Source organism: Neopsephotus bourkii, unplaced genomic scaffold, assembly GCF_033783945.1.
Source record: "Neopsephotus bourkii isolate Nb327-2 ecotype Australia unplaced genomic scaffold, CSIRO-AGI_Nbou_v1 NB_1279, whole genome shotgun sequence".
Taxonomy (NCBI): domain Eukaryota; kingdom Metazoa; phylum Chordata; class Aves; order Psittaciformes; family Psittacidae; genus Neopsephotus; species Neopsephotus bourkii.
In genome coordinates, this window is record NW_026901764.1 from 3,722,017 (window position 1) to 3,745,785 (window position 23,769).

At 39.1% G+C, this 23,769-nt stretch overlaps 1 protein-coding gene and 1 long non-coding RNA gene across 2 annotated transcripts in view; one reads left to right on the top strand and one right to left on the bottom strand.

Annotated features, from left to right (window-relative positions):
* Positions 1-23,769, top strand: part of COL4A3 (collagen type IV alpha 3 chain) — a 68,457-nt gene that overhangs the window by 42,549 nt on the left and 2,139 nt on the right. Inside the window, exons 29-50 of the mRNA XM_061365196.1 lie at positions 766-863; positions 2,247-2,397; positions 2,528-2,641; positions 2,986-3,153; positions 4,224-4,313; positions 4,904-5,038; positions 5,766-5,864; positions 7,400-7,489; positions 7,870-8,009; positions 9,037-9,163; positions 12,367-12,447; positions 13,450-13,548; positions 14,506-14,556; positions 15,516-15,701; positions 16,382-16,512; positions 16,933-17,005; positions 18,305-18,376; positions 18,488-18,607; positions 20,069-20,167; positions 20,719-20,931; positions 21,576-21,753; positions 22,776-22,890. Coding sequence (XP_061221180.1) covers positions 766-863; positions 2,247-2,397; positions 2,528-2,641; positions 2,986-3,153; positions 4,224-4,313; positions 4,904-5,038; positions 5,766-5,864; positions 7,400-7,489; positions 7,870-8,009; positions 9,037-9,163; positions 12,367-12,447; positions 13,450-13,548; positions 14,506-14,556; positions 15,516-15,701; positions 16,382-16,512; positions 16,933-17,005; positions 18,305-18,376; positions 18,488-18,607; positions 20,069-20,167; positions 20,719-20,931; positions 21,576-21,753; positions 22,776-22,890 — 2,630 coding nt within the window. The remainder of the gene's footprint in view (positions 1-765; positions 864-2,246; positions 2,398-2,527; positions 2,642-2,985; positions 3,154-4,223; positions 4,314-4,903; positions 5,039-5,765; positions 5,865-7,399; positions 7,490-7,869; positions 8,010-9,036; positions 9,164-12,366; positions 12,448-13,449; positions 13,549-14,505; positions 14,557-15,515; positions 15,702-16,381; positions 16,513-16,932; positions 17,006-18,304; positions 18,377-18,487; positions 18,608-20,068; positions 20,168-20,718; positions 20,932-21,575; positions 21,754-22,775; positions 22,891-23,769) is intronic.
* On the bottom strand, positions 595-16,475 carry LOC133218605 (uncharacterized). Its single transcript, XR_009727207.1, has 4 exons — positions 16,364-16,475; positions 9,009-9,203; positions 3,106-3,197; positions 595-842 (listed from the first exon to the last, which is right to left on the bottom strand). It is a non-coding gene; the product is annotated as an uncharacterized LOC133218605 (long non-coding RNA).

Consider the following 23,769-nt stretch of genomic DNA (forward strand, 5'->3'; position numbering starts at 1 on the left):
AAAATCAATAATTATTAGTCAAACAGACAAGTGTTTTTAGCCCTCTTGTGATTTACTGCCTTGAAGTTTATAAATTGGAAGTTTGAAATATTTTGAAGTATTTCAGAGAATCAAGTATCAAAGCTGGCAGGAGGAAAATATTTTAAGACATCGATGCTTCGTGTAAAACAGCCCAAACAGGTGCAGCTCACCTGAGGGCCAACTTACTTCACATGGATTCTCTGTACCTGGATATATGTTACAAAGAGCTGTTTCTGTGCTTTATCTTTAATTTTGGTTCCGTACAATGCAATACCTGCTCTAATGTGCAGGTCGTAGAAAGCATTTATAATGCTGATAGTTTGGCCATTTCTCATGCAAAGTCATACCCCTCTTTGGACACCAGTCATATTAAAAAATTCTCAGAATCCTGCTCAGGATGGGGGAAGAAAAGGAGGGGGAAAAAAAAACAACACTCTGATGCTGAAACTACTACAAGCTGCTTGTTAAAGAAAGCAGTAGGGAACTGACATTAGAACAGCGTCACTTAAAAAAAATCTCACATAACAGATTTGAAACAAGTAACCAAGTGTTACAGTCAGCGCTGAGTGAGTATGTAAGGAACAAGATGCAGTGTGTCATATCAACTCTGAAATCAGGATGCTGTCCTCAGCTCATGTCAGCTACTTTAGTGTAAGAGGCTTGTAACTGCATCCATACAAATATCCATTTGTAAAATAAAGTGATAACTACAGCATCTGTACTGCCATTTAATTCCTTTTGCAGGAGATAAAGGACTTGCAGGAGGCAAAGGGTCACCAGGTTTTGAAGGAAAGATTGGAGATACAGGCCGAGCTGGAAACCTAGGACAACCAGGAGAAAAGGTTTGGTTAGAAACATAGTACAGACTTTTCCATAAGTCCCATTCATTAAATGTGACACTGAGCAAATAAATTAAATGTAAGGAATACAGGAGTTTTTATATTTCTTGACCAGTGACACACAAGCTATGAAATTAAATTCTTTACATAAAAAGGGGCTCAAGCCAAAATTTTAAATTCAGATACTGGACTTCAGAGCTCCAAGTGTTGGGGATGCTTTGGTACTCAGTTTTTAGAGCACAAGGAGAATATTACATTCCTCAGAGGAAAAAGCAAGGCCATAGCTTCTGAAAAGATGGTTATTCAGAAACTGGAATTAAACACATAATTGATGGAGGTCAGTGACAATTATGCATGCATTTAATTTAAGTGCTCCACTGAACTGAAACATAAAGGAAGTAGGTTGGAAGTAATACTGCAGCCACTCTTGCTGATTAACAGAAACTACTCTACTGATGGCATATGTAAACATAGAAACACTACTGTGTAATCAGGATTCAGATTTGAAAAAAAATGGTAGCACCTAAGTGTTTTGAAGATATGGCATTTCTTTTTTGTGTGCGTCCTCAAATGTCATTCTTTTGTGTGTTTTTTGACATGGTGAAGTGTGTGGTTTGAGGTTGTGGATTTTATTTTTTTTTAATTATTATTTAATCTGTATTTGATGTCACAGAACAGCTGGATATGGAGTGGCGTTTGTGGTCCAAGTATATCATCAGTGACAGGCATAAGCTCAGCTCTAGTGACTTGCTTTGTGGACATGCTGATTTGCTGGTACTCAAAGCAACCAGCAGATTAGTCAGCCAAATAAACTAATTCAAACTTTTGATTCAGGGAATAGACATGGGACATTTGTGATAAAAGCAGTCTTCATTGAAAACAATGGTCAGAAGAAGGATTAATTTTAAAACACCAGTAGCTGACTTTGAGTATTCTGAGACAGATCTGGGTGTTGACCTTGATTATTTATATAAATGCTTTGATAAAAATATGACTATCATATAAAAATAAAGGAAAAGTTATGTTTCCACAAACTTAAGCCAAATTTTCAGATACAGATACAAAGCTTTTCACAGCTACAGCAACCATCAACAATGCAGTAAAGGCCAAACGGAAGAAAGTATCTTGCATTGCTTAGTAACAGTTTCTTAGAGTTCGGAGGCGGAGTTCAGTAGCTGTCTAGAGGAATTACTCTGGTATGGAACCTGCAGCTGGCCTATAAGGAACATCCAGAAGTCTGCTGAATTGGAGCCATTAAAAGTTATAATGTGGAAGATCCCCAGGGAATGGAGAAAATTACCCTAATAAAAAAAGTTAACTGATCACACAGCGGAGAAATATTTTGGCAGACATGCAAAACATAGTGGATTTCTCTCTGTGTTGCAGGGTGACCCAGGCATGGTTATTCCTGGAGAGCCAGGTAGACTGGGTTCACCAGGAAGTCATGGCATTCCTGGCTTAAAAGGTGATACTGGATTTCCAGGACTTCCAGGCCTACCAGGGCGTGCCGGACATGATGGTGATGATGGCCTAAGAGGTACTGTTGTCAAACAAGCTCAAGGAGCACAGAAAGTTGTTTAAGGAAAGGGAAACCAAGTCAAGCAATGCTCACTCAAAGTCTGAAACTTCTAGTTAAATGATTGTGAATCCAGTTTCCTCTCTTTTAGGAGATCGTGGTTCACCTGGAGTTCCTGGAGATCCAGGTTTGCCAGGGAAACCTGCTGAATGTCTTACTGGCCTGCCAGGTTTGCCAGGTGGCCGGGGAGCTACAGGTCCACAAGGTAGGACCTTCTGAATCAACTGTGCAATTTGACTGGGTGGGTCTAGGGTTTGTTTCTGCTTTCCAATAGCCTGAGGGAGCTGAAGCTGTTCCTAGATATGGTTATAGGATAGTATGTGAAAAAACGTGAGCCCATTTAAGAGACGCGCTTCCCTCAGATGGGAAGAAAACAGCCCAAACAACCCACAACTCTTCTACAATTTCCTGAACATGCATGTTGTCTTACAGATCTAATGTTTAGCTTTCAAACACAGTTCGAGTTTCATGCTTATAATGGCAAGATAGAGGCGAAGGCTTAGTTTTCAGACAGTTGTACCATACTACACTGTCACGCATTTTTCCTAGGAGGAAGAGGTTTGCAAGGTTCAAAAGGAAAACTAGGTCCTCCTGGCTTGAGTATCCCAGGAATCTACGGACTGCCTGGGGAACCTGGATTAATAGGTCTTCATGGAAATACAGGATTACCTGGCCCCAAGGGACAGTCTGGAAGGCCAGGAATCTCTGGTGTGCCAGGTAAGGATTTCCCAAGTACTTGTTTTGACATAGAAATTCAGTCTCTGTAAAAATGTCAGTCATGCTTTTCCAAACTGAATATGCTAACATATTTTTCCATCAGCAGCTTTTGTATATATTAAGACCTATCTATAAAACAAATCATCATTCCTTAAATGACAAGCATATCTTGAAGCTGTTATGACACAGTACTCATTTTTCTGTAAGTCTTCTGAGAATAGAGGGGTACCTTACATGGTTGTTGTACAGTAATGTTCTTGCAGTAGGAAATTAAACGATTGACATTCGAAGCAACTCCCCAGCATAATGGAAGGGTATTTAGTTCTTTCTCAGCATCCATTTTCAAACAAATAGCTTGTTAATGCTGTCTGTTTTTTCTTAAAAAGAAAGTTCAGATCTTGAGGCTGACAGAGTTGAGTCAGATCAAACTCACCTTAATTAGAGCTAACTTTAAGTAATGCAGTTAATCCCTGTAGGGGTTGTTTTTCAGATACGTGTTCAAATCTGATTTGTAGAATAAAATCTGTTATGTAATGCTCCCTATCTCTCAGAGATTTTTCATTAGTATCAAATCCTTCATTATTCTGTAGGAAAGAGATGGTACATAATTTTTTATAAAGCTATAGACCAAATGATAAACATGTATCACTTGACTCAGTTATGCAAGCTGATACTTCTGATGTCATTTGAGGGGAGTTGTCATGTCCTAGCTGGTCTTCAGCTCCTGAGCCAGAAAGGAATATCTTTCCCATACAACCCATAACAGATCCTCCATCCCTGTGTGGGTATCTCAGATACATTTTCCTCCATAACAGTTGTTCCATGCATTGATAGAAGCGGTTGCAGCTAGTAATCTAAGGTAGTCTGGAGTTTACTGTGTGTATAAATGCTGTTCATGTGGTTAACGACTGGAAAGCTGGCTTGGATAGCATGCTTCAGAGATCAATATATATAAGAAAATATAAGCAATTAAATATTTAAATGATAAGCAGATGTGTAGTTTTCTGAAGTAATGTTCTGTTTCACTGACCAAACACTAGCAATATGTTGCTGTTGCTTCAATTCCACAGGCTCAAGGGGAGAGCCAGGTATAATGGGCCTGTTAGGAATTCCTGGACCCCGTGGCATTATTGGAAGACCAGGCAACCCGGGTATTAGAGGCAAGTGGCCATAGTATTTGCTTTCATTATTATTTAGATTATAGAAACTTCCGTGCTAAAGTTAGTCTTGTGTTCCTTCTTGATGTATGTTTTCATGTGTCATCCTAGAATTTCTTTGACAAGTCTTTGGCTTCTGTATATATGCAATCTACAGGCTGAATTACTACATTATTTAATTTTTTTAGCAGTTTTGAATTGCCACCTCTTCTATTTCTTTGGTATGTGTAAAAGTGGCTGGTAATCTGCTAAATAAAGAGCAGAGAGCTTTTTTGCTTTATTTTTTTTGCATCCCTTTCATCTAATATCAGTTGTATCTATTCAACAGATACAAGATTATACATATATTCAGTATAAGAAATAATTACTGTTTCTTGCCATAATTTGTGCTGGTAGATGTTTTATTGATGACTGGAGTAATTAATAAGCTTGTTTAGGCTTCTTAATGACACCAATCACTGGAGTAATTGGAATATACAGTGGGGACATATATTTGCATATGTAGCTGCCCTTTAAGACAGGAGTTTTGTTGCTTCACTTATGCTAGCATCTAGCCAGGTTTCTTTAGAAAATTTAATTTTATTTTCTTGTAGGCTCTTCTGGCTTCCCAGGACTAAAGGGAAGAAAAGGATTTATTGGAGCAAAAGGCGAACAAGGTGATAAAGGTTTTCCTGGACCATCTGAGACCTTGGTTGATATTGGGAATAAAGGAGAACGAGGTTTAAAAGGTACACATTCCTTGTTCTGTTATTCAAAACTAATTAGGGTTGTCAGCTATGTTGCAGTTCCAGTGAACTCTATAACATGGAAGAAATTGACTGTACTACTGAGAGCATTCGCATGGCTTTGAAATTAGTATTACTGAACACTGTAACTGCCTTTTTATTTATGGGATAGTTCAAGAATACGCTGGATATATATTTTCACTTCAACAAGTCCATATTCCTTGAAAACCTGCTATTGTAATGTTAAACCAGTAATAATATGTCAGTAGTACTAGGAGGCTTATATACATATGCTATACAGTCAAGTGTTTATACATTTAGTAGCCCATGAGCACAGAAATGGATGTGCTTACCAACTAGATGCTGGATTTCAAAAAAGTTGGATCTGCTCAGAAATACTTGATTGTCAGAAGAATATTGTTTACAATATTGCAAAATATTGTCTGCAATACTAATATAGACTGTCTATGAGTCGTACATGCTAAACTAATATTGTCTGGTCTTTTGTGTACACATTTTCCTATGTAAGCTTTCAGAAAACTTCCTTTTGTCTCCATATGAAAAACTCAGAGGTATTAACTGTGAGCTTGTTTCTTGCTAATGTGTATTCACAGAGTGAAAATCCTATGCTCCGCTTAATTAGCTCTAAGAGTTATAGTACTTTAAATTTTATAAAACTTTGTATTCTAAGATGTTATGTAGTATTTTTTAAAATGAAACTTTGTTTTAGGAGTTCATGGAAGAATGGGTCTAAAAGGAGAAAAAGGAGATGCTGGTGTGCAGGGTCCCCCAGGTCTTGATGGATCTGAAGGAATACCTGGTCTACCAGGTATGGAATATGTATATTGAAAATTACATTATCGCATGGACAGTAAAGATAATATTACCTCAGTGCTTAGAACGTAACATGGCTCTAGCAGCAGCACTACATTCTCTGTATTAACTTTGAAACTTTTCTGAGAATTCTTAACCAGCAATTTCAAAAGCTGCTATTCGAAAGTCATAGCAGCTACCACCAAATAATTCTTTGTTCTGTTCCAAATATAGACCATTTTGGGGGGTGAGAGATAGAAAATGGTATTAAATCCTGAATAATGAAGACTTCAAACTCTAAAAGCTGATAAGAGCAGTGAATAAAAGTAGGTATTTATAAAAGTGAAGCTGAACTTCCCAATATTGCAAAGAAAAGTAAGAATTCTAAAATAGGAATATTACAATTACAAAAATATTTTAGCTTTTTTTTTTATTTATTTTGGGTGGATTTTATTTCCCTTTTCAAAGCCTGGATGTTGGGCTAATATTTTGAAAGTTACCAGAACATTAGTTTGAACATCACCAGATGTTCAGTGAAAGGCAGGTTTAAAAAGTACCTGCATAAATTATAAACCTACCTAAGTTATGACTAAGGTTTGCTCTGCCATTACCATAACTGCACACATAATGATACGTGTTGGTCCTTGAGAGACAGTGCATCTGTTTTCTCAAATTAATGCTAATAAAACATTTTTATTTCTTTGTATTCTGTATTTTTGATTCTTTGAGATAACTTCTTCCTTGAAAATCATATGATACTATAATATATAAAAATAGTGACAGTAATTTAAGCTTATAATCAGAATGGCTCTTTTCACGATTGCAATTATCCATGCTATATGACCTTATAGCATTACTGCTATACTCTGTCATTAATATCCTTTGCAGTGATTGCAATGTAGCCAGCACAGGAAAAATGCTCCACTAGTCCTTAATTTTTAATGGAATAATAAATAACACCTTACCTGCCTAAATGTTCAGGCATGGCTAGTACCCTGGAATGTATACATCTGGAGATTCCAAAATGCAACTAGATCTTGTAGTCATTAAACTGAAAGCTAATTTAGCTAAATTAAGCTAAAGATACGTGAGTGGGGGGAAAGGTGCTTAAGCCATATAAGAAAAAGCTCATGAATATACTCGTCATGAGAAGTGCATAATGGGTAATGTGATTAATAATATAATAATGTGATTGTGACATGTGCAGGAACCAGACTGAACTCAGGGGGACAATGAAACGAGGGTCCACTCTGTAAATACAAGTTCATGATCTTGATCAAAATTTGCAAAAGTATGTTTTTGTTGATGCCCCTAAGTGCTGTGGTCACAAACCTTAATTTTAGTGTTGATACATAAGATGCTTGTTATTTCCTTGACTTTCTGACAGTGATAATGATAATTTTATCTGTGTCAGTGGGTAAGAGGCTGCATGTTGATTTCTGAAATAATATCACAAGGTGTGCAGTACAGGATTCTGTATTCGTGAAAGCTCTTCCACCCAGCCACTGTCTGAAGCAACATGTAGATGACACTTTTTTCTTCATCTTGCAGGTGTCAAAGGATTTATGGGTCTTCCAGGGGTTACTGGAGAACCAGGATTCCCAGGTGCACCAGGAAACAAAGGGGACATGGGATTTCCAGGTCATTTTCTCTCAAGCCCTATTGCAAATTCATAGAGCTGTATAGAAGCATTTGCAAAGATCTGAGCAGTTACTGTAAAAGCACTACACAACCTTGGGGTTTATTCTTTGCAGTACCTATAATCTTCTTACAACCCCAGCATTTGCTTGACTTGCAGAGTGCACCTGTCCCTCTCTGTAAATGAAATATAACTACTTTAATGTATATATTATTACATGTAAGAACCTCATTTAAATGTGCTTAGAAATAAAATCCCTGGCTATGTAAATTACTATAATGAAGAATTAATATTTGACTATATAAGCAGTAGTTTACTAAACACAAAATGTGGTATGCAGTTATGATCCTTTTAAGAATGGTATCAGTATCTATTTTTCCAGGTTCAAAAGGACAGAAAGGATCTCTAGGCTTTCCAGGACCATCAGGAGACCCTGGTCCACCAGGCTGTGATGGCTTCACAGGTGACAAAGGAGATCCTGGGTACCCATCTGCTGGGCTTCCAGGAGAACCTGGTCCAAAGGTATAAAGGCAATGGAAACACTGTCATATTAGGCAATAAGCAGAGTCTTTGACTACAGCAACAGAAGAACACATAAGCAAGAGCTGCAGAACTGCATTGTTAGTGATAAGAAATATGATAATTCTGTTGTGCCATTACTTGTGAGAAATTTTTTTGAGTTTGTTATATTTCATTTTCTCTTGGTGCAAGAATTTCATATTTGCAAGATGGTCCATGTTTACAAATAACTTTGCTTATGTAAAAGCTGCTAATCCAGTAAGAACAAGGACTTGCACTTAAACGGTCAGCAGTAGCAATACTTGTACATTAAAAAGCATAAAAAAACATAATCTTAGCAAATACAAAAGTTTCGTAATCTAAAATTGTACTATTGGGTTTTGACAGACTAGTAATATCATTACCTAAGATGAATTGTTTTTTTCTTCTTACCAATATATATTGCTAAGAAAAAAACAATATTTTTTAGGTCAATTGATTACAATTTTATTCCACATATTCTGGTTAACAACTAGGAGTCATTTTACATATGAATTTATCTGAAGTACATCGCTGAGATTGTAAACTGTACTATAACTCCTGTAATCTGTCTAAATTAGCTGTTTATTTTCTGTATTAACTGGGTAGGACAGTGTTACTGTCCTGAAAATCAGTAGGAATTAAGGAAAAATATGCAATTCAGTATTTTGTATAGCTGCATATCATATAAGGAATGCATATTTGGATCAAAGAGGACCTGTTAAAATAAAATTGAAGGGAAGTCTGTGTGCCAGTGAAAACATCTAAAGATTGAAGCTGGTTTGTACAGATGAAAGATCTTCTAGCTATGTTTAAAAAAGATCGGTGGTATTATGACAAGACTTCATGTTAGTCTACTTTGATTTTTGTTTGAAAATCATAGTGAACTATGATTACACATAGTTAACCTGTAAAATTACATGTGATTTTTTTCTATTGTTCAAATATGGAATCTAATGTATTTAATGTAATATGATTCTTTACCTGTTTGTGTGCAATTCCTTTTTCTCAGGGAAATCCAGGCCCCCCAGGAGTTTTGGGCAGCAAAGGGGAAAAAGGATCCCAAGGTCATCCAGGACATAAAGGAATACCAGGACCACCTGGGACCAGAGGGGAAACTGGAGGTGCAGGAATCTCAGGTATGTTTTGTTTTGGCAGGGTGGTGAGATGTTAGCATACCTTTAAGATAAGATAATTTGTCAGTAAACTACACAAAGTGCCTATGCGCTGGCATAATAAATGCTTGGAGCAACGTAGAGATATTCCAGCCAATGAGCCCGCCTCATTTGGAGCTCAGCTCAGATGCCTCTACACAAACGCCTGTAGCATGGGGAACAAACAAGAGAAATTAGAGATGTGCGCGCATCTACGAGGGTATGATATAACAGGCATCACAGAAACATGGTGGGATGGCTCCTATGACTGGAGTGTTGGAATGGAAGGTTACAGGCTCTTTAGAAAAGACAGGCCTGGCAGGCGCAGAGGGGGAGTTGCCCTTTATGTTAGGGATAGGCTGGAGAGTATGGAACTCTGTCTGGGGACAGGTGAGCAGTTAACAGAGTTTGTGGGTCAGGGTTAAAGGGAGAACAGAGATGGGAGACATTACTGTGGGGATCTGTTACAGACTGCCTGATCAAGAGGAATCTGTGGATGAAGCACTCTATAGGCAGATAGGAAAAGCCTCACGCTCACAGGCCCTCGTTCTCATGGGTGACTTCAACCACCCTGACATCTGTTGGAGCGACGGTACGGCCCGGCACAAGCAATCCAGGAGGTTCCTCGATTGTGTGGAAGACAACTTCCTTCTGCAAGTAATAGAGGAACCAACAAGGAGAGGTGCCATGCTTGACCTTGTGCTCACCAACAGGGAAGGGCTCATTGGAAATGTGATGCTCCAGGGCAGCCTTGGATGCAGTGACCACGAGATGGTCGAATTTGAGATCCTCAGGACAGTGAGAAGAGCGTGCAGCAAGCTCACTGCCCTGGACTTCAAGAGAGCAGACTTTGGCCTCTTCAGGAACCTGCTTAGTAAGGTTCCATGGGATATAGCCCTAGAGGGCAGGGGGGCCCAAGACTCTTGGTTGATCTTCAAGGATCACCTGCTACAAGCTCAGGAGTGTTGCATCCCAACTAGAAGGAAGTGCAGCAGGAGGGCCAGGAGACCTCCTTGGATGGATAAGGAGCTGCTGAGGAAAATTCAAATGAAAAAAGAGTTTTATAGAAAGTGGAAGCAAGGACAGGCGGCCTGGGAAGAGTACAGGGATGTTGTCCGGGAAGCTAGGGACCAGGTTAGGAAAGCTAAGGCCCAGTTAGAATTAAACTTGGCTAGGGATATTAAGGATAACAGGAAGGGATTCTACAGGTACATAGCAAATAAAAAACAGATTAGGGAGAACGTAGGCCCCCTCAGGAAGCTCTCAGGTGAACTAGCTACACAGGATTTGGAGAAGGCTGAGGTTCTGAATGACTTCTTTGCCTCGGTCTTCACTGGCAAAGGCTCTGACCGCACCACCCAAGTCTTGGAAGGCAGATGCAGGGACTGTGAGAATGAAGACCTTGGGCCCACTGTAGGAGAGGAACTGGTTTGAGACCATCTTAAAAATCTGAATGTGCACAAGTCCATGGGTCCTGATGAAATCCATCCGCGGGTCCTGAAGGAGCTGGTGAATGAAGTTGCTAAGCCGCTGGCCATCATATTTGAAAAATCATGGCAGTCAGGTGAAGTTCCCGAAAAGACTGGAAAAAGGGAAATATAACCCCCATTTTCAAGAAGGGGAAAATGGATGACCCGGGGAATTACAGACCAGTCAGTCTCACCTCTGTGCCTGGCAAAATCTTGGAGCAGATTCTCCTGGAAGGCATGCTAAGGCACATGAAAAACAACAAGGTGCTTGGTGACAGCCAGCATGGCTTCACTAAGGGGGAAATCCTGCCTGACCAATTTGGTGGCCTTCTATGATGGGGCTACAGAACTGATGGACAAGGGTAGAGCAGTTGATGTCACCTACCTGGACTTGTGTAAAGCGTTTGACACTGTCCCACATGGCATTCTTGCCTCTAAATTGGAGAGACATCAATTTGATGAATGGACCACTCAGTGGGTAAAGAACTGGCTGGATGGCCGCACACAAAGAGTTGTGGTCAATGGCTCAATGTCCGGCTGGAGACCAGTAACGAGTGGTGTCCCTCAGGGATTGGTGCTGGGACCGGTCTTGTTCAACGTCTTTGTCAGTGACATGGACAGTGGGATTGAGTGCACCCTCAGCAAGTTTGCCACTGATGCCAAGCTGTGTGGTTCGGTTGATACGCTGGAGGGAAGGAATGCCATCCAGAGGGACCTTGACACGCTTGTGAGGTGGGCTGATGCCAACCTCATGAAATTTAACCATGCCAAGTGCAAGGTCCTACACCTGGGTCGGAGCAATCCCAGGCACAGCTACAGGTTGGGCAGAGAAGAGATTCAGAGCAGCCCTGTGGAGAAGGACTTGGGGGTGCTGGTCGATGAGAAATTGAACATGAGCCGGCAGTGTGCGCTCACAGCCCAGAAAGTCAGCCATGTCCTGTGCTGCATCAAAAGGAGTGTGACCAGCAGGTCGAAGGAGATGATCCTGCCCCTTTGCTCTCGTGAGACCTCATTTGGAGTATTGTGTGCAGTTCTGGTGTCCTCAACATAAAAAGGACATGGATCTGTTGGAACAAGTCCAGAGGAGGGCCACGAGAATGATCAGGGGACTGGAGCACCTCCCATATGAAGACAGGCTGAGGAAGTTGGGGCTGTTCAGCCTGGAGAAGAGAAGGCTGCGTGGAGACCTCATAGCAGCCTTCCAGTATCTGAAGGGGGCCTATAGGGATGCTGGGGAGGGGCTCTTCATTAGGGACTGTAGTGATAGGACAAGGGGTAACGGGTTAAAACTTAAACAGGAAGTTTATGTTGGATATAAGGAGGAAATTCTTTCCTGTTAGGGTGGTGAGGCACTGGAATAGGTTGCCCAGGGAGGTTGTGAATGCTCCATCCCTGGCAGTGTTCAGGACCAGGTTGGACAAAGCCTTGGATGATACAGTTTAGTGTGAGGTGTCCCTGCCCATGGGCAGGGACGAGGTTGGAACTTGATGATCTTAAGGTCCTTTCCAACCCTAACTATTCTATGATTCTATGATTCTATATTTATATTCAGCTTCTATAAACTTTTAACAGCTCCTTTGTAGTCAGTGCAGCCATACTGCCTTACATCAGCTACAGATCTTTTGCAGCTGTCTGAAGCAGAAATGATAGCAAAATTTTCAGGCTGAATCTGGACCTACTGATAATGCCTTTTTCTCCTTTCCCACACTGTTCCTACAGGAAAGCTTGGACCTCCTGGAAATAGTGGTGTTAAAGGACAGCAGGGCCGCCCAGGCCAACAGGGTATTAGAGGCCCTCCAGGTATGGTGTAGTGCATCTCTCCCAAATCACTGCCCCCTCGTTTTTTATTTTCTTTGGAATGAGGGAGTTGATGTTCTTTTGAGCTTTTTAGAATATAACTGATGCAGTTGCAGTCTCTGTTTATGTTAGTTCAAGGTTTTGTTTACCTTCTCTGGTTGAAGCAAAGGTCTTCAGCAGACTGTTTTCAATGTTACCAGTTCAGCTGAGGCAACAGGTTTTAGTTTTATTTCACTATTATAACCTTCACCTTCTTTTTTTCTTTTTTTTATTTTTTTTAAATCTGGTGGTCTCATGATGTGATATCCACACAATTGTAAGGAAGGCTTGTTCTGCCTCCTAAAAGAGAATGTTAAACTAAAATGTAGCTAGATGAGGAGGAGAGCAAAATGAAATGGAAGGAGGGGACAGAGTTGTAGTTGCTTGTTAAAGCAATAGAAAAGTTTAAACTATCCAAAATATACCTAAGGGGGAGTGTGTAAATGCAGCAGAGAGTTACACAATGCAGATTTTAATAAAGTGAGTGCCAGTCATTGTCTTCAAAAAGTACATTGGATGCTCTTACATTTGGAGACCTGAATCAGAATTACAATATTGTGGTTTTGTAGACTTTAGTGAACTTGCACTGACTTACCAACAGAGTTAGCAAAGATCAGAATCAACTCCCTGTTTAGAAAAACTTGAATTTGTAATAAAGCCTGGGAGAGAAACCACCTCTATGGATTCCCGTCAGGGTGGATTAAGTCAAAGGAAGAGTCCTAAAATGTCTTTGAAAGACAAGGCCATTGCCTGTGAAAATAGTGGGGATATTAAATCCATTTAAGTCTAGTGAGTTCAATAAAAATTATGGTGCTACTCTTTAAAAATGTTTAAATACCAACACAGTTATATATATGTGAAGTAACTGAACCAACTAAATCTTAATAAAGGGGACTCATATCTTCTCCCTTTGAAATGCAAAATAATAGTAGTGAAAATGATATTGTGGTCTGCTGTAATTCACAGGTGCCATTGGAGAGCCTGGAAAAAGTGGACCTGTTGGTGAAAGAGGTAATCAAGGTCAGGATGGTATGCCTGGTCCCCCAGGAGTAAAGGGAGAACCAGGTAACACCAGTGAAATACTTTCATTCTGGTTCACAGTTGTTGTTTTCCCTAGTTAAACTGACAAGGATTAATTGAGAAGGATTAATACGGAACTTCTGTGGAGCCAAAGATAAGTTTATAAATAGAAGGGTTTTCACTTTTACATAATTCACAGGTTTTTTTCTATGAACTTGTTGTATATGCTGTCAACAACCCAAATGCGTATGTCACTGCTCTGTTATGCGATTTGTCATAACATCACCTAATAATGTTAATGTCTGCAAGAGCCAAAGGACTGCTGTTAACAGTACTTACATGTTTAATCTGAAAGAACCAAAATCCTTTTAAAGGACTCTCCTCTCTTACATGGAAATAAGATAAAAGGCACCACAGTGTTTACTTACATGAATGGTGAAGGTTTCCATGACCTAGCCCTTGGATTGTAAACCCTTTCATTCCGTCATTTAAATGTCACTCCTGATGTCATCAATGTCTACGGATAGATTTAGTCCTCCACTGAATCCTGAGAGAAAGTGTTTTCATATTTTACAGTGATAATACTTCCATATTAGTATAAAGAGGGTACTGAGAAGGCAGGCATAGTACATAGTATGTGTGAAGTAATCACTGTTAATGTATTTTCCTTTTTAGTATTTACATTTCTTCTATTTTTCTTAGTAACTAACTCAAATGCAGATTTTTCTTTTTTTTTCCTCTGAAAACAGACAAAACTTATTATTGCAGAATGTACTTCAAATGTGATTGACTGAAGAGTTTCTACTATGAAGAAAAGCAAATTTAATTTGTATTTCTGTATAGAAGAAATGGAAATAATAATCTAAATTATATTTTGCCTATAACTAAAATCTAGATCGTGATGCAGTGAATTCTGAAGAAATGTGTAAAATATTAGATAATGATGATGTTTTCTAACAATTATTCGGGACTTTGAGCATAACGTGACCTAATATTTTATAGGAGCACCAGGGAGAGGAATCCCTGGCCCTCGAGGTATTCCTGGTCGGAGAGGTAAGTTATCTTTGCAGAAAGCAAAAGCTTAATTTTTACATACCAGAATCATCGTCATCATCATCTTTAAGCTGCCTCCTGCTTTTGGATGCTTGAAATGGCACTAAGGATGTCAGAGAAAACCAAGAGTAATTCTGTGCTTCTGATCAATGCTTTGGTGTTATATTCGGTGTTATATATAAAAGTTAAGACTATTATAATAGGGAAATGAAGAAGCGAACTTCTATGGTTTTGTGAATGTGACACATTCTAGAGCTTTTGAAATTTTATTTTGAAATATAATTTCATTAACAGAGGATGTTCTAATGAAAACAGATGATGCTGCTGAATGTTAAGCATACTATAAGAAAGCTGCAGCAACTTCAATTTAAATTTGTTCATCTTGCTTTTTATGTTGATGAAAATTGAGGGGACTCTTCCCATTTTTTAGGTTTTGCATCTATTTCTAGTATTAGCTGAATTGCAGTGATTTGCTTTACTTAAAAAAAAAAAAAATCTTCATATCTTCCATCTATAGATTTTGCACTTGAAGATCAGCCTTACAAAAATATCCTTTTCAGGTAGTCTCTTATTTTGTGGTACTCATATTGATGCTTTTAATTGCAGTTTAGTTTAAAAGGATTTGCCAGTTCTGATGTTCGAAGAAGCTTTTCTTGTACTTATACATCAAGAAATATTCCCTGCTGTGGTCTTTGTACCTTCCTCCCAAGTTTGTTCCCTTGTATGAGCAATCTCGGAAGTGAAGGGGTTTTTTTGAGAAAAAAAGAGTAGTGTGTACTACTACCTTGTTGTGAGTCCTGTGTTCTCACAACCATTTTGCCTTACAGTAGAAAGGTGGCTTTGAGGACTTCTCCATATTAAAACCAAAGGCTGAATTCCACCCTTGCGGTACAGTAAATATTGTGTGTTGTCACACCATCTTGACAGCTCTCACCAAATGTAATACTTACTCTTTGCAGGAATCAAAGGGGACATGGGACTGCCTGGTTTTCCTGGGCCACCAGGTATGAAAGGTCATCAGGGTGACCAAGGACCTGTTGGACCACCTGGCTTAGTGGGGTTACCTGGATTTCAAGGCTCAACAGGCATGGCAATTACTGGTCAAAAAGGGAACAGAGGTATTGCTGGTGCAGATGGAAGACCAGGTGCGTTGTTATAACTCCTTTTTTATCTGAGATGATATACTGATAATTGAAAGCAGAATTCGGCCTGTCCAGAACTTAAGGTGGAAGGGAGTCTTTCCCCAAGAGAAATTCATAATTAAATATGTAGTTTCTTTACCAATTAATGTAGTGTTATCATTGGAAACACCATGATGGTCTGTGCAGTGTGATGTAAATTAAAATAACACCAAGCTTTGCAGTCCACTCGATTTTCATTATTTTGCTTTCTGCCCATGTAGTCTGTAGAGCAGCTGAGATCCAACTACGAAGAAGTGTGGGTAGATATGGCACTTAGTGGTGGACTTGGCAGTGTTAGGTTTATGGCTGGACACAATGATCTTAAAGGTCTCTTGCAACCTAAATGATTCTGTGATTCAATGATTACAGGCGTAACTACAACTGGAGGTTACTCCAAAATCTGTACTGCTACAGAGTGCTGCAAGAACTCAGCTCTGATTCCAGATTAAATTAGCAGGCTGGGAAAAATGAGTGGCCTTTTTTTTGTTTTTTTTTTTTTCTTAATGGGTATATTCCCCTGGTAATCATTGAGGTGGTAAACATGAGTGCCATTATAGAGTTGTTGAATGTTGTACTGCATTGTACGTCATGTATGTGAAATGCTGTTAGCAGTAGTCTTTACTTACTCTGATGTTTCTGTACAGGTGCTCCTGGTTTTCCAGGGCCTCCTGGTCTTTCTACTCTCAGCATGAAAGGAAGCAAAGGAGTTAGAGGCGCAGATGGCATACCAGGGCCAACAGGCCCAGCCGGTGACACTGGTCCTCCAGGTCCAAAAGTCAGTGAAAGGAATATTGCTTGTTTCTTACTCCATTGTTAATTTGTTCTTACCATGAAAATAACACCCAGGGCAATCTAAAATAACACCAAACAAACAATAAACCAAAACAAACATAAAAAACCCTCATCCTCCCCAAACCCCTTTGTGATAGACGAAAGATATTAAAATGGATACGAAAAATAGTTTTTATGGACTTCAGCGGACCAGAAGGAAATTATCATGAATTTCTGGCATGTTATTTCCCTAGCCATTCTGTATTACAGAGTAATATTAACAATTAAATGCTCACAAATGAAGCAGATAATTCTAGTTGTAGCATATTCTGTGAACATAATACTTTGAATATTCTGAACAAAAGGTACTTCATAGCATGCAGAGGCTGCTTCTTGTTTATTATTGGTGTTATCTGATTTGCAGGGAGTAGAAGGTCGATCAGGTTATCCTGGTGCTAGAGGGGCCCCGGGATTTCTTGGATTCCCAGGTGTAAAAGGTATATGCATATTCACTACATACACTTCTGAGTCCTAAAAAACAATTGTTTACATGTTGTGTTATAATAGTATTTGTGTTACAGTACCTCATCCTAGAGTTTGTTGCATCAACAGCGGGGTACAGGTCAGCTATAAGAGAAAGCATTCACTATGAGAGCATTTTCTTTGTGTTAGATGCTATGGGTATAGCCAGACTGCTGTTAAGTGAGAAAGGGCTGAAACTGCAATAGCCTCCATTCCAGGCAAATTCAAAACAAGTTTGTCCTTAGTGACTCGTAATGTATAAGGACTTTGGGACTATGTCTGCTAATTAGAAATGCCATACCTCTGATAGATGCCTTTGGGAACCTCCAAGGTATAGAACTCCAGAGCATTTAATCATAATTACAACACAGAGCACTGGGTCCTCTGTTTGCTGTAAGAATAGTCACAATTACAATTTAATTTACCAGTTTATCAGGAAATGAACTGTTAAATGTATTGGCTTCATTAATTCCGTATTCCTGACATTTGAATCAGTAGGTGGCTAAAAATCCTTTTAATGTAGACTTTTTTTTCCAGTGATTTAAATCCAATACAGGTCTACATCGCTCCAGTATTCTCATTTCAGTTGCATGATTTACAGAGACAAAGAATTGCCATTACCTGCTTAGCCTACTGCTTTGTGCTTCATGTTAATTATTGTGTATTTTAAATTTGTTCTAATTTGAGAAGTCACTGTACAGACAGTAATTATGCTTTTCTTAAGCAAAAAGTTCTAATTTAATGTCATAGTCAGTCAAAATGCCCGACTTGATGACAGAAATACTGATCTGAAAAAACCTGAATGTAACCTCATGTTTTGCACAACAAAAAGAAATGCTTATAAGCTTCCAAAACTTGCAAAACTATATGACCCTCCTAACAGCCATCAGCATAACTGACAGCAGGATTTAAAAGAAGTCGAACTGCACAGCATCACTGAAGGCAAAACTTGACCTGCAGACTCAGTGACAAAAACACGTAAGATAAAAAGGACATAGTCTAAAGTTGAGATTTTAAGCCAGGTTTGTGGAACCAGCCATTATATAAAGATAGACTAGGAAACATCTTATAAACTGAATGCACTTGGACTGTAAATCCTACAGTAACGACAGAGATGTAGAAGTCCACTTTTGCTTTTCAAATGAGTCTACAGGCTGTATTACTCTTTGGGAAGTTTGAATGGATCATTCAGGACTCCTTAATAAGAGTCTGAAACTTTCACAGTGATTTTCACATGTTAAATGAACATACATATCTTCAATCTTCCTTTTTAGGAGAAAAGGGTAATCGGGGACCCCCTGGACCACAAGGTGCGGAAGGGCCAAGGGGACCAAAGGGCCAGCATGGTAACCAACCGTTCTCATTCTAATACCAGCTGACTTAGGTTGATTTGTTTTGTAGATTGTTTGCTTTCTTTTAATACGAAGCAAAGTTCTTCATTATATTTTTGCTGTTAGGTCCACCTGGAGTCCCTGGGAAAATATTCTCCATCCCAGGAAGCAAGGGTCCTCCTGGACTGCCAGGAATACCAGGAACACTAGGTGACCAAGGAATTCAAGGGATTCCTGGACTTCCAGGTGGTTTATACTTTTATCTCTGTACACATTTGTGCTGCTTAGGGAAACAGTTTGGGTTGGTGGGAAAACATGCTTCTGCATAGGAAATTGACGCATCTTTAAAAATACCTCTCCATATTTAAAAAGAGCTTTGTACCTTGTTAACAACCGTGTATTTATAATCTGTCCTTTCCATCTGCCCTCCAACTTCACAGTCATTGAGTTTCTCCCTCAACATGAGCCTAAGCAAAATAATGGAATAAAAAGTAAATTAGATCAAAACTTTCACAATTTTAATACAACCAGAACCACGCTCAGGATGCCATTATGCACGGGGAAATTACCTTGCATAATAGAAGTACTCTAGATGTGCTACAAATTTATTGTGTCCACCATACTCTGGGGATTGGAAGGGAAAGCAGAAGCTGACTACTTCTCCACTGGCACTGGAAGTCAAGCCTGCCATGGATGTGAGGAATGGGAAAGCAAAGTGAAGGCAGGATGAGGGGGATATGCAGTGGGTGCTTGGCCACCACAGCTTCCCACCACAGGAAGAGAGCTTCTCCAGGAAGCAGGCTTGCTGGAAGGCATGCCCCAATCCAGAATGACAGTTGCCTCTAGCATAACAAAGCAGGCACTAAAGAATTGCTCTTTTATACTTGCCTTAAAATTGTTTTACAGAGAAGCTGCAATGTTTATAGAATCACAAACCACGGTCTATATAACATGAACCTATTGGAGTGAGTCCAGAGAAGGGCCACAAAGATAAGAGGGCTGGAGGACCTCTCCTATGAAGGCTGAGAGAGTTGGGCTTGATCAGCCAGGAGAGGAGAAGGCTCTGGGGAGACCTTATAGCATCCTTCCAGTACCTAAAGAAAGCTGGAAAGGGACTTCGCACAAGTTCAGTATAGGGACAGGACAAGAGGTAATGGTTTTAAATTGGAAGAGGGTAAATTAAGATAGGAGTTCTTTACTGTGAGGGTGGTGAGGCACTGTAACAGGCTGTCCAGAGAAGCCCCATCCCTGGCAATGTTCAAGGCCAGGTTGGACTTGGCTTTGTGCACTCTGGTCTAGTAGAATTGCCCATGGCAGGCGGAGTGGACCTGGGTGATGTTTAAGGTTTCTTCCAACTCTTAACCATTCTATGAGTTTATGATTCTATGATTATGCCCTGTTACTGTATTTTTTAAATACCTATATTGCACGAGACATGCTAAAAGAAAAAGCTGTTTGCTTTGGTTTCTGAAAATATTTCTTATGAGAATACTGTTTTTCTGAAATACAGTCAATATTTCCTTGTAATCTTTCTGATAGAAAATACAGTGACAGTAATGCTACAGTCTCAAAACTTAGTAAATTCATGCTGTTTTTATTCTAACACAGCTACATTTACATGAGGATTTTAACTTTATTCATTAACAGTTACTGCAATCTAGAATAACTAAGGCTATATGATTCCATTTTTTTCTTGATTACAATTAGGACCTAAAGGAGTGAAAGGTCTACCAGGAAGATTTGGTCATCCAGGGCAACCAGGACTGCCTGGTCCAAAAGGAGACAGGGGATTTCCAGGAGAAAGAGGTACAGGAAGGCAGACATCTATGTTTGACTGCTGCTCCTGAAGTTACAGATAAACTGATTTCTGTAAATCCTTTCTCTTTGATGTACTGAGATTCTGTAACATTTACAGTCACTTCAGGGCCACAAGCACATGTAAGCACATTCTTAGCTTTTAACAGATGCATGTCCACAACTGGAATAGTAATTTAAAAAAATATGCTTTAACTGTGCTCCTTTCTAATTAATCATATTTATTTATCCATCTGAAATCCCTAGGTATCAGTGTGCCTTTTAATGACATCAAAATACAATTAAATATTTAGTCACCATTTTTTGAAAAAATGGCCATGGTTCTTTAAAATACATTGCTATTCGGTGAAGCTGTGCAATGTAAAGCTACCTGAACTAGGTCTGAAAGAGTTAATACACCTAGCAATAAATATGACCAATTTACAAGTTGTGTCTTACTGATAATTTTTTTGTTAGTTTTCAAGTAGTTCCACTAATTTAAATGAACTAAAAATTCAAATAAAATTATAATATTTGTAGTCTTATTTCTTTTCCCTTCACAGGACAGCCTGGACTGATTGGCTTTCCAGGTCTACAGGGGTTACCTGGAGCACCAGGTACTATGATTGCTGGTCCAACAAGAAGAGGTTTTATCTTTACCCGGCATAGTCAGTCAACAAGGATTCCTTCATGCCCACATGGGACATCGCAGCTCTATGTTGGTTATTCACTGCTTTTTGTACAAGGAAATGAACGAGCACATGGACAAGATCTTGGTACTGTAATGGTAAAAAGTTTCAGATCATGTTCTTTAGAGTCCCATCATGTTAAGTTGTCATGCAACCAAACTCACAGTAAGTGTCCGAGATGAACACTGGTTTCAACCATCAGGCTCCAGAGTGGTTCACTGCTCTGAGTAAATTCAGGGATCATGGCTTGAAAGACAACTTTCCTGCACTCTTATATTCCCTTTTTGCTACCTCTAGACATTTCTGAGGAGGAATTCAGTTACTTATGGACAAATGTCTAGTATAAATGTTCACAATATCTGCACGGGTCTGACAGTAATAACACAAGGTCTCAGAAACTTGCCTTTTTGGAGACCAAATGGGATGCTTTAGGAGTCAAAAATGGCACCAGAAGCTTTTGTTTAAGCAGCTGAATCCCTATTACTGCATCAAGGACCAATACTGTTCAAGAATATATTATTATTTTAACATATTCTGTTCTTAGCCTTTATTTTTTATATATACCATAAACATTTTGCTTTCAGATAATTCCACTATACAAACACTTCTCTCTTTATAGTTACCAGCAGTTTTATTTCTCACTGTAGATTGCATACCGTCACGTGTCTTCTGTTCGCTGCACAAAATGTAATATCCTACCTGTCACTAAACACTCCTCTTTTGTCTTTCAGGAACAGCTGGTAGCTGCTTGCAGAGATTTACCACCATGCCATTCTTATTCTGTAACACCAATGATGTTTGCAGTTTTGCTTCTCGCAATGACTACTCATACTGGCTGTCAACTGCAACAGTAATGCCAGTAGACATGGCACCAATTTCTGGCAGGGCACTAGAGCCCCATATAAGCAGGTAAGAGTGAAAGAATTTTAGCTGTTCTGGTCTGTAACCACAAATACATCATAAACTGTTCTGAACGGCAAATCTTAGGCAAGCCTGCCCATCTCAGCCAATACAAGCACTGTTTTTAACCACTTGATTTTTGATTACTCGCCTGAATATGTCATACATTGAGTGGTACTCTAAGGTTAGATTAAAGTAAAGCTAGGGTCTGCCACAGGGATTAATCTGCATAGCTGACTTGAGAAGATGGCACACAATCGTACTGATAGGAATGATTTTTGTTAAAATCTATTGTTGTAATTGGAGGTAGACTAAAATGAAATAAAGACAGTTTCATTATTTAGAATGCAGTACAAATCATGTTCTGCCTTCAATTATGTGTCATCTGTTTACTGTAATTGGTGAAGAGCATTGTAAATTGGGGCCGAAGGTTCTCTGTGATGAAATACCCTTGTGGAAATGTGTCTCTTTTTAGTTGCTTTAGAACGGTTGAGAAGGATGAAGAGCATCTCAAGAGGAAAAGCTCTAAAAGCATGAAAGACCAAGTATACCAAAATCAAACATGGGAAGGCAAGCTTTGGACTATGTCTTCTAGCCTGCCCTACCCAGTTGTTGCAATCTAGTAGTTTCTCTAGGAAATAAAGATTACTTTTTCTAATCTTAGCAAATTAAGGTACAGAACTTTGATCTAAACTGTATAACATATAGTAGTGAGCACAAGAAGGTAAAATTTAGCTTGTTACTTCAGTAAAGGCAAAATCAGGAAGCTCAAATGTTGTGAGACTAATTCCCATTTTATACCAGTTTCTGTCTGGTGTTAATAGTAGAGACTGTAAAGCAATTGCAAAGCAAAGTATTTGGATTGCCTTCAATTTACTTATCTCTTCACAAAACAGGAAAACCTGTGTGAGTTGTAACATTTATACTAAGCCCTGCCATTAGGTAGATACTGTTCTAGAAGATACGATTTTTGTCTGCTTTCATGTTTTCCTTCATATCTGCACTGAATGCATGTGCCTTTCTTCTTGCAGGTGTGTTGTCTGTGAAGGAGCTGCAATGGTAATAGCAGTTCACAGCCAAACAACTATACCTCCTTCATGTCCAGAAGGCTGGGTATCTCTCTGGAAGGGTTTTTCTTTTGTTATGGTAAGGATAGAAAGACTTGAATTATTAATTTTACCTCGTCTTGCTTTCATTGCCATTTTCATCTTCTCACACCTCATTTGCTTCTTAATAATTGTTTGGTTGGATTTTTTTTTTGTTTGCCAATTAGAGAATAATTTTAGTAGATCTTATTCAGTGCCAGAAACATATGAAAATCTATTCTGATCTGGCCTCAAAAATAGATGGCAGGAGAAAAAGGGAAAAAGATGAAAAGAGAACCACAGGATTTTAGTCTAACAAAAGTAACTGCATGGTCATGCTGTAATCTAGGAAGGGTTAAGGAAGTGGAGTGGTTAAACTTGTCCTAAACACAAATACACAGAAATAACTGAGACGTTTCCATGCCAGGCCATTCTTTTATAAATTATATCTTGGGGGTGAACTCCACAGAAAGCTAAAATCAAAACAAATACAGAATGCTGTTTTGAAAAACTACCTCAGCAATTTTGATGCCACAAGAAGATACGAGTGAAGAAAGTTCATAATGTGACTGCAAACTGAGAACTCATTATGGGAATAAGGGTGTATCTATAGTAGGGGATGTAGCACTTCATCTTTGTTACCCATGCCTGCCAGCAAGTAAGAGTAAAAGAGAGAATTAAACCCTCTTGCTTACTGCTTTAAAGTCCTTTTAGATCTAGTGTGAAAAGTGTTGTCTCTCCTGGGATTTGGCCTTAAGCAGTAATAACAGTAAACTTGGAAAAGAATGACAGAATTTTTACAGCATCTGGTTAAAATAATTTGCTTCTTTCCAGCATCAGCAAACCTAAATGTTATTTTCTAGCCAATTTTCTACTGTTGTAAATTATTTTAGCGCTATTTCTACAAGCATTTACCAACATCAAAGAGCAGCCCTGCAGA